General features: G+C 37.0%; 1 protein-coding gene across 1 annotated transcript; it reads right to left on the reverse strand.

Moving 5' to 3' along the window:
- Window positions 1–270: 270 nt before the first annotated feature.
- LOC127097249 (polygalacturonase inhibitor 1) lies at window positions 271–1,527 on the reverse strand. Its single transcript, XM_051035749.1, has one exon. It carries the CDS (start codon window positions 1,366–1,368, stop codon window positions 364–366), a length of 1,005 nt encoding a protein of 334 aa, XP_050891706.1. The 5' UTR covers window positions 1,369–1,527; the 3' UTR covers window positions 271–363.
- Window positions 1,528–11,821: the final 10,294 nt, after the last annotated feature.

The raw sequence follows: 11,821 nt of genomic DNA on the forward strand, positions 1-11,821 counted from the left end.
AATTGTTACGACCAATGTCTTGACTTGTAACCATTTTCTTCAGATACACCCCCTAATATTTTTGACGAATTAGTAATTGAAGAAATTTTTCCTACTGTTAATTCTTACTGTCAGAATCAAATAATACTATATGTCTATAAATATAATATGTTGAACAGTAAAGATATGTTAAATTGTAAAAGTTATGGCTAGTAATAATTCACAACTTAGAATCGATTCAAATATTCGTTATTAAAAAAAACCATTAAGAATATACCTTACTAAATATTATTTGGAATCAATTGCACGAATTATTAGAAAACCATTAGCTCCCATTTATCTAACAAACAAATCTACAAGGATGGTAAATACACAATAAATTGATCAGTTGCAGCTTGGAAGAGGAGAGCCACACAAACACTTGTTATGAACAAATGAAGACACATCAAAAGTGTTGAAATATCCAACCTTTGGAATCTCACCACATAGCCTATTATAGCTCACATTCAAAAATGTTACATTTTCCATTGCCATAGGAAAACTACCATAGATCTTATTGTGACTCACATCCAACGTTGCTATGGTTTGAGACAACTCAACTCTTCCAAAATCAAAAGCAAAACGGTTCCCCGAAATGTCTATCACCAATGTCTTTTTATTGGAACCGAAAAGCATAGAAGCATCACCTTCAAACTTATTATAAGCCAATTCAACAAGGTAAATATCTAACTTGGACAACGAAATCGGGAGTTTCCCCGAAAGTTTATTGTAAGAGAGATCTAAAGTAGAAACATGGCTGTTATTGAAGTAACCATATGAAGTCGGGATCGAGCCTCTTAAGTTGTTATTGTTAAAGAGAATCCCTGAAATACTTGGCAATTTATATAGTGAAGGAGGGAGTGTTCCAATGATGTTATTGTGTGATAGATCCAACTCAACTAGGTTTTTGGATTTGTACGTAAATTTAGGTATTGGACCTATTACACCGGTTTTACTGATTGTAAGGTATCGAAGGTTGGTGAGTTTGATGATGGATTGTGGAATTGGGCCAGTGAGATTTGGTAAATTATAGATAAATAAGGTCTCTAAGTAAGGTAGGTTAGCAATAGATGGAGGAAAATGAGAAGTAATGTGAATGTCATCCGAGATACTTAGATCGGTGATGCGATCGTTGGTTAAGGAGGAGCAAGCAACGCCGGACCACTTAAAGTTACAGCAATCAGTGTGTGGTATCCATGAGGAGAGAAGAGATGGATTGTTGAATTCTTTTTTGATTTGGAGAAGGATGGTTTCATCTTGTGGATGGCATGCTTTTGAGAGAGATGTAGTTTGAGAGAGGAATATGAATATGAATATGAATAGAAGGGAAAAGTTAGTGATAGTGGTCATTTGTTGGTTAGTGTTGGGGATTGGGATAAGAGAAATGGATGAGGAGTTTGGTTGGTTTATATGATATTGTAAAGTGTGAGTTGATGGCTAATGGCTTGCAAGTTGAGATGCATGCCACTAGGAGATGTTTATAGGAAGGTGTGAATATATTAGTATTGTAAAGTGAGAATAATGGTTGATGGCTATTGTTGTCTTTCAAGTTGTGATGCCATTATGAGATGTGAAGAAATGTTGAAGTCAAAACAAGTCAGCTCCTTGGTATAGAGCTTTTTAGATATAGAATAAAAAATTACCACTCGGATCCATATTGGTCAACTTGGGAGTAGTACACAAGCCTTAAGGTATATTGGTCCATATAGTGATTGTCAATTATTATTTTGGGGTCTCTCCCATTTGGGTGCTGCATTTATGCTTTTTGTGTTAGGTTAATTATTGTCTTTTCTGTGAAAGATTCATGCTTATAAGCTAGTTATGGTTATGATATTGCGCAATGGTTGAAGTGGCAGAATTTGTAGTGTTTTGGGGTCGGTGGTCCTTGTGTCCATTTTAGCTTATATATTACCCCCTTTTATATATATATATATATATATATATATATATATATATATATATATATATATATATATATATATATATATATATATATATATATATATATATATATATATAAAAGTAAGAAAAAATGTATTTTGAAGTATTATATTTGTGAGCGTTTTAAATTAGGGACCCTCGCCCAAGGGCGATACCACCTATGTGACGATTTAAGGACTCGCCTAAGATATTGATGATGTGTGTAAAGTCGTCAGTCAAGGGAGAGGAAGTTCACCACTGCTTCTGAAAGGTTAGGTAGTCAATAACTTCTCCTGGTCAAGAGGGAGCAGTTGTCGCCATTCAGGGTTATCCAAACCCTAGGCCTAAAAGACCTCTATAAATACCTCTCTCTAAGGGGAGAAAAGGACAAATCTTAAACAATACCGATCATTCTCTCATACACACATATACACAAGCAATCACTCTATAGCAAACTCTACTACATAAAACACCTGTACAACGGTTGAAAAAAATGATACCACCACGCTGAACCAACCGTTGTGAGGTAAGGTGTGGTTGTATGTATGATGCTTTCCATCACGGTCGTGCGATCGTGATTTCATCTATGTAGCACGCTACCTACAATAACAATTACTTTAAACAACCATTGTTATATTGTTTAATGCATAATATTTAACAATGGTTGTACTAAACAACTACTGTGATAAATTATGTGAAATACTTATTTCGCCAAAGCTCGTTAAACATATAACCTTTCAATCTACACTAGAACATTATAATATGACAAATTAAGTTATATTAGAAGAACAAGTTCACGTTCAATGCTTGACAATAGTTCTTCAACTCCTTATCCATATTTTACTCTTTAACAATTATAACTTGATTTAGTGATTGTAGTTCTTCAACCACCCAGAAACGTACCATACATATCCTATAATGGTGTGTCCACAATGAAAAGTATGAAGCTAAAGTTAGAGCTGCCAACTTGTGTCTATCTTGAATGGATATCATTATGGAATTTTGACACAAGTTTGCAACGCTAACTTTAGGTTCATCCTCTTTATTGAAACAAACATCCCTACATACAAGTCAAAACAAGCAGGAAGTTCAAACATTATGAAACAAGCTATTGAAATGGATTTGAAAATAAAACTATAGTGAAAACGAACATGTAAATATCCATTGGATAAGATTTGATGTTATAGTTTCATTTTAAGTTTTCCATATGAGAGAGACGGATGACATAGTTGTTAGGGTTTCGTTTTGAGAGAGATGAGCGAAAGAGTTGTTAGAGTTTTGTTTTGAGAGAGACGACTGTTACGTACTAAAGCGAGAGATAATTTCTCTTATATATAAATAAGTAGCACCTTTCACCACGGTCGAAAACAAAATTCATGGTGATATACAAGGTCAATCACATTATTATTCCGATAAATGACCAAATTGTTGGTGTTGGGATTCAAACCATTTCACTCCATGTATATTTGACCACGGTTGATCTATGTGACCATTGTTACATGTCCTTTAGTAAATACAAAAAAAATCGTCAAAAAATAAACTACTACCACGGTTAAAACGACAGTCGTTGTAAAATTTGTTTTACGAAAGGTCTATTTTCTAGTAGTGAAGGCCTCCCACCTCACGTGGGCAGGTCCCTAAGACCTCCATAATTCACCATCATACAAGGCTTCTCGTCACCGTGGACAAGCCCTAACTACCATTATATGTTATACACCTAGTAAGGCCTATTATCCCCATGCCCTTGCAAAAGGAACACATACTTGTACTTTTTGACCAATACAGTGGCACCCACAGTTGGCTTTGGTAAAATTAACATGGGTCACACCTTCTCCATCAACGGCACCCAACTCACGTTGACCTTTTACTCCTATACTTAGCCATTTTCGGTCATGATTAACAAACAGAGACCCGCCCCTACACTAGAAGGTACCAGAGATATCAGTGACACCTACGCCCTAGTGGAGATGTGTGACGCCATATACAAGTTACACCGTCATAATAAAATACTAGAGGATAATGTCCATAACATTCGACAACGTCAACAGGACTTCAATCTCCCGAAAGAGATGGAATTGTTAGATCCCTAGACACTATCGGATGACATATGTGGGGTGCATGTCCTAGAAGGATTAAACCCCCTTTGTTGGACAACTTTGATGGGCGCAATGACCTCTACGAGCACATCACCTCTATCAACACATAAATGACCATCATAGGAGTATCTAACTCCTTGAAGTGCAAGTTATTGTCTGAAACCTTCAAGGACGCCACCCTTTGAAGGTATATGGGTTTTCCCCATGCATCCATCACCAGCTATCAGGAGTTAGTGAGAAAGCTTATGCACCAGTTTGCCGCACGCCGTCATAGAGTCATCAGAGTCACTAAGGGGTTACCTAATTCCCGTTAACTAGGCCACGATAGGGTCATCCCACCAAACCAAGAAATGTTTGTGAGGGTGTTCCAAGATGGACTCAAGGTGGGATACTTTAATGAGTCCCTCTCCTAAAAGTCGACACTTTCGTTGGATGAAGTGGTTACCAGAGAAGAGTGTTACCTAAAGTGTGGGGAGAGCAATGCTGAAAATAAGGCGCGCAATGTCAAAGAGTGTGTTCCCAACGCCAAAGGCTTACATCACCAGAGGAAGAAAAATTATACCTCACCCATAAAGGACAAGACTGTATTCAAAAAGGTAGGAAATGAAGCAGATAACTTTACGCCCTTGAATACTCTCCGCGAGTAGATCTAGTGCAAGGTTATCCACCTATAAAACTGAAGGAGAAGAGCGATCCAAAATGCAGGGGAAATTAAAAAAAATTCTCCTTTAGTGATCCTTACAAATGGGCATGATCAGTGATAGAATCGTTACCTCTTGTGGCGATTGAAACCTTTGATGCAGATCTATGGAGCGATCACGAATGTTGAATGGTGACAATGCCTCTACTCAGTCCACACGAACAAATTCCTTCAATCTCAGTGTTAGCTACTATGAATGAAGGCTTTGAGTGAGTGAGTGAGTGAGTGAGTGTGTGTGTGTGTGTGTGTGTGTGTGTGTGTGTGAGAGAGAGAGAGAGAGAGAGAGAGAGAGAGAAACAAAATTGCAACTACACAAATGCTTCTGCACAAGGGTTCTATTTATAGAACCACTTGTGTGGGCTGCAAGCTAAAAATCCCACTTAAGTGTATGTGGCCCATATCTTATAATATGCCAAAATCACTTAAGCGCGTGGTACCTTACCATATTTCATATTCTACTTAAGTACACTGTACCTTACGATGTTCTACAATTCACTTAAGTGCACTGTACCTTACGGTGTTCCTTAGTTACTCTATCTCTCATCAATCCATCCTTTTGTGTGTGACCCTGTAGGTTTTCGCGACATTGACAATTATATTAAATCACGTATTTAACATAATAAATAGTGAGCGGTATCTAGCAATACATCACTGTTACCCAAGACACGAAAATGTCATGTGATCTGACAAATTCTTTTGTGATAATACTTATGTGTATAATTACCCTTTTGCCCATATGTCTATCATGAACACAAGGCATAAACCGTGTCATCCTTGTCCAGTTCAATATTGGGTCCGTAGACATTTATCCTGTTATGCAGGATGGGCAAATTCCATCTAGGTCACTCATGTCCCTCAGCATGCTTCGTGGAGTACCCATCAACTGTCTTTATGGTCATCCAGTTACGGACAACGTTTGATCAGCAATAAGGCACTCGAATCTACATCTAGGGTCCATAGTGGTTTCAGGTCAAAGGGTGGTATACACCATTATCACCATGAGAATAACTTATGACACTTAACATAACATTCTATATAGTATTCTCATAACGGGTCAATCCAGTATAAATATTACTCTCAATATTCATACTTATGTTTAAGACTTGATAACTCCTTATCCATGATCCATGAGATGTGATCATCAGTCTATATACATAACAGTCTTAATGCTTTAATGTTATCCCACTTCACAACAAAGCTCGACTACAAATGCTTTAAGAATAGTGTCCTTATGTTTAATGGGATCTCATGATTAAGTCACACTTGATACATTAAACGAACTAGCTATTCTAGGGACTATATTAAACAAACATAATAAAGAAAAAGCCTTTTATTATTAATAAATAATTCGATATAAGTACCTGTCATACCCCAATTTTGTCCGGACATATTTAATTTTTCATAGAATTAATTTCATTTTTTAATTTAGCATCATATGCATAACATGACATATATTTGTATCATGAATAAACACCTAAAATGTCTGCCAAAATGAATTTATTTGAGAATATAGAAAAATCGGTTGAATCGTTAAAATTTGAGGAAAGACTGTATTTTTTTAAATAATAGGTTTTGTGCTGACAATTTTAGTGTGATTGGCTTAATTTTCTGAATAAAATTGGTACTCGATTTCTTTTTTTAATTGGTCAAATATTTTTTTAGAATGATTTTAAACATTAGTTAGATTTTTAAAAAAATATTAGTTAGTTTGTTTATAAATATTAATTAGTTTTTTTTAAATATTAGTTAGATTTTTCTAAAATATTAGTTAACTCTTTTTTAAATATTAATTAGTTTTTTTAAATATTAATTAGTATTTTTAGGATTTGTTATAATAATTATGATATGTATATATTATACATTGGATTCTAATCCATAAAAAACAAAATTCAAAATACCCCAACGTCTCTCATTCTCCTCCATCCACTGTCTGCTCCACTACCATTCCACTACAACTACCTCCTCTCTCTCGTACGAAAGAAAAAGAAAATGACAAAAAAAAAAGGTAATAAAAGTCATTCACTATTCACTCAGTCTCACACTCTCACCCTCAAAAAAACCCTAGCCGCAATTGCCTTCTCCCACTCTCACGCACCTCCGCCGCTCCCTCAATCCAGCGCCGCCGCTTCAATCCGTTACCTTCATAACCAAACCCTCCATCGAACACCTCACAACCTTCAACCATTTCATCTTCTGCTCGCCACCATCCTCCGCCGAAAACCCACCGGCGAATCCACGATCCCCACCGTCACCTTCATTTCCTCGAAACCCTCATCGTCCCTCAAACCTCGCTCGATTTCGAACCACCGTTAACCACCTCTCAGCCACCACAAAAAAAACCTTCGCCGCTAGCAACCATCATCAAACCCTCACCTTCAAATCGCGTCACCATCACCACCACAACCAAATACTCCTCCCTCAACCGACACACCACCATCATCAACCGCCGTCGATTCCATCGCCGCCCACGACAACACGAACCGGCCATTACTCCGACGAAGTTCGCGATTCAGATTGATGTTGAAACGGATTGGAGCACAAAGCCAAGGTGCAAGCGCGAGTTAAAGATTGTTGGTTCCCGAGAAAAGCGCAAGTCGACGCTGTAGATACGGTAACCCGCACGGCAGCAACATCAACAGCAAACTCGGCTCGTCATCGTGGTAACGATCTCAAAGCTTTCTTCAAACCTGTCCCTTATGTCATTTCGGTTTGGCTTTAAACCGTATAGTTGTGCTGGTTAGACCGCTACGAAATTTACTGTCATATACCTTGGTTTTGCTAGTAAAAAGCTGTTTGTCCTGTTGTATATCTGTTGTGGATGTTATGGTTTTCGATTCATGATTCTAAAATAATTACCTTAATGTACGTGACGGCGTGTGTGGGCTGTGTTTGTGTGCCGCTACAGTTTCATTTCAATTGCAATTTCATTGAAATCACAGGTTTTGAAAGCTAACACCATTAACCTGTTTTGATTACGTTAATTATTCTGGTTATGTGGGAAGTTGATGTTGAGAGTCGAGTATATTGGTTCCTTAATCTCCTTACAAGTTTGTTTAAATGTTATTCTGAATTGGGAAATCATAACAGCATGTTTCTTCTTTAAGGTTAACATTTCAAAACCAGTTTTTGTAATGAATGAGCTTCGATTTTTGACGGATTTTTGACTGTTTGTGGTTTAGCTTTGGGATCATTGAGTTAATGTTGGCTGATTCGGGTTTATGTGCTATTTTAATTCAGTAAAAATGTTATGCTCAGAATATTGATGATTGTAAAGTTAGGAACATGAGTTTGCTCTGTTGATTGCATATTTCCTGGATTTCGGTTATGGAATTTTAGGGTTGTTTATGTTTTGGTGCCGGGAAAACGGTTTTGTTGTTGTATGAATTCTGACGCATCATGAGCCAAGGGTGGGGACTGGGTGTTGTATTACGAGTAACCTGTTTGTTGTTGCCTTTTCATTTTGCCTTTCATAGAAATATTTGGAAATGCTTGGAATTTGTTTGGAACAGTTGAAATGTATGTAACGTTTCTTGCTGAAATTTTTACAGTAAGTTGATTTTAGTGGCAATGTAGTATAACCATGCATAAATACATTAAACTGTAATTTTCTCTTTGAACTTAATTAATCGATTAAAATCTTTAATTAGTTTAATTTCTATTAATCAATTTTAATTAACTTAATTATTTAATTTAATTAGATAATTTTGATAATTAATTTTAATTAATTTAATTAATCAATTTAATAAATTTTAATAAATTAATTTTGTTTTTAAAAAAAATGGATTAATTTCTTCCAATTACAAACTTCAAATCATTTCAAGCTAAATTACTTCACAAATCATCTTTTCATAAATCATTTATAATTTCATTTCAATTTCAATTCATCATCCAACACAAAACCAATTTCAAAAAATGCACAAATCACAATTCTCGATTTAAATGTCGAGCCCATTTTTAAAACACCCTTGTAAGTCGATTGCTCTTCGCATCGCCATCAACCTCACATAGCTTACTCTTGGGCTTCCTTACAATGAGACCTATTTGATTATTGATTAATCGAGTAGATGAAATAATACACTAAAAAATCTTTCATTTCATTAATAAACACAAATTCAAATCATTTTTCTCAAACCATTCAATTTCAAAATCATTTCCTCTTAAAATATAACTTGGGATGAAAAGGAGGTAGGAAGCGTACGCTTCATTATTTCTCAATTACTCGAATAATTGGCGTACGCCATATTGCACGAGTTTTTGTCACCCGGTTAAATCTTAAAACTTACAAATTCAATTACTTTTCCAAATCAAATATAATTCCTAAACTCAATTTATTTCCAAACCATAACAATTTAAATCATTATTCCAAATTTCTTAATTCTAAATCTCCGATAATTAAGGATAGGAGGCGTACGCCTCGCTATCTTTCGATTATTCGAATAATTGGCGTACGCCACATTGCTCGAATCTTCGTCATCAAATTAAACCTTAAATCATGCGACTTCAAATCATAATGTTTCAAATCAATTACAAATCCTAATCCTTTTAACTCCACATTTCAGATGAAAAGGAGAATAGTAAGCATCCGCTTCATTATCTCTCGATTATTCGAATAATTGGCGTACGCCATATTGCTCGAATCTTCGTCATCAATTCAAAACCACAATCGAATAAACTCAAATCATCTTCAAATCCAAACCTACCAATTCAAAATACAAACTATCTACGCAAATCATATACAAACATCTAAACATATCTTTTACAATTTAAACCTCGGATGATAAGAGATGGGAGGCGTACGCCTCACAGTCTCTCGATTAATTGGATAATTGGCGTACGCCATATTGCACAAATTATCGACTTCCGACTAAAACACATTAAATAAACTTGGATAAGGGAATAGGTGGCGTACGCCTCATTATTCCTTGAATAAGCAAGTAGGGGGCGTACGCCTCACTACCGTGCATATTCAACATCCATAAATAAACTTTCAAAATAATTCGAACGAAAAGGGACTAGAAGGCGGACGCCTTATTATTCCTTGAAAGAATTGGACGATTGGTGAACACCACATTGCTCAACCTTTCGTCGTTCTCCAAAAACATCCTCAAAAAATCAAACTAACTTCTCGCCCCCGCGCGATCGAAACCAAATCAACACCCAAACACATCAATTCAACTTGTCACCCCCGCGTGACCAAAACCTCATCAAAAGAACACTGTCAATCCTTTCTAATGCGCATAACAAACCAGTGCTTAAGCCTCCCCCGAGAGTAGACAAGCCAGCGTTTAGCCTTTAGAACGCCGACCTACACAGTCGTTCATCAAAAACAAAACCAACCAAATATTCGTAGTTGCCCGAACTACGAATGCTCTGATTTCCTTATTGCACCATAAGGATACGTAGGCAGGAGATTGCTGTATCTTCGCGAGCACACTAATAAAAAACCTCCCATTTTCCCCTCTGAGGTCTTCATCCATATTTATTATCAATTTTAAATTACTCGAAGAAAGCGAATAACATTTAACTAACATTCAAATAGCAAATTAGACTAAAAGGTTCCCGTTGAGTACAACGGACGTGAGGGGTGCTAATACCTTCCCCTTGCGTAATCGACTCCCGAACCCGAATATGGTTGCGACGACCATTATTCTATTTTTTTAAAAGGTTTTATCGATATTTTCCTATTCCTTCATTGGGATAAATAAAGTTCGGTGGCGACTCTGTTTCGAACAACATTTTTTTCCGCGTCCTATCGCGAGGGATCGCATTATCATCATTTTTTGAGGTGCGACAGACTGGCGACTCTGCTGGGGACGTTTGCTCCAAGCTAGAGAGAGTCAAGCCTAACTTAGTCAATTTGCTATGAATGTTAGAATACCGCTTTCATTTGCTTTTGTATACCTTTATGTATTATTTATGTTATATAATTTATTCTGCTATTGTGTTGGGTGATCTATGGTACTTGGCATATGTTGTGAGATAAGCTCCGTACCCGAGCTTTGAGAAGAACTTAGAACCCGGAGTTGTGTAGTGTTGAACCGGGGGGTGTACACCTCATTGGGACAATACGAGAACTCCACCTAGAGTAGATCTGTTCAAGGTTTCCATCATAATATGGCTAGCCCATCATTGCGAGGAAACGTTGAACATGGTCCATGACTCTGGGAACCTCATCTTAAACTGAAGTCCGTCTTCGTGATTGGCGATCGTGTAGTATTGAACCGAGGGGTGTACACCCTGTTCGTACAATACGAGGATCCCACTTAGAATAGACCGATTCAGAACTTCCATTTCAATGTGGCTAGCCCATTATTGCGATGGAAGACTGAACTTGGTCCATGACTCTAAGTTCTTATCATGAAAATGGATAACCTTAGGAGCCATCCTTTGTGTGTGGGGTAGAGAACATAAAACCTCTTTATAGAGTGTACCACATGATACTCGTAATATCCTGGATCCTAATTATACCTGAATTACATTTCCTTTGCATACCTAAATACAAAATTCCATGCATTCTCATCTCATCAGCATGAATTGCATATCATTTTCATAAACAAAAAAAACTCATCCCATCCTTTGTCCATAACCCGCAGTTGAATTCCCGACATTCGTATCAGACTTGAAGTAGCTCTGAAAAGATTATGGATCTGTTGGAGCAAAACCACATTGCTTTGAGAGGAGACGTGGACTCAATGAAAAACCAGGTAGACCAACTTGTGGAGGCAATGATAGCTTTAGCAAAGAAGAAGGACAACATTCAGCAGACTGCAGTGGTTGAGAATGCGGTCTTAGCTCCAGTAAATGATCCTACCCAACCTCAACTTGCGCGAACCCCAGTTGATAACTCTGTTGTACAAGAACGTCATGTCGTTCGAGATAAGGGTTCCTCATATCATGATGATGTTGAGTATCATAGCTTTGCATTCTCTGTGCCAGATTCTCATGGGACAAGCCTTGTGGTTAATACTGAACAATCACAAGATGATGAGATTGCTAAAAGATGTTGCGTGCTAGAGAAAAGACTCAAGGCCATAGAAGGACAAGATACTGTTGAACAGAGTGCCTTAGACATGTGTTTGGTACCTGG

The sequence above is a fragment of the Lathyrus oleraceus genome, chromosome 6 (genome assembly GCF_024323335.1).
Source record: "Lathyrus oleraceus cultivar Zhongwan6 chromosome 6, CAAS_Psat_ZW6_1.0, whole genome shotgun sequence".
NCBI lineage: Eukaryota > Viridiplantae > Streptophyta > Magnoliopsida > Fabales > Fabaceae > Lathyrus > Lathyrus oleraceus.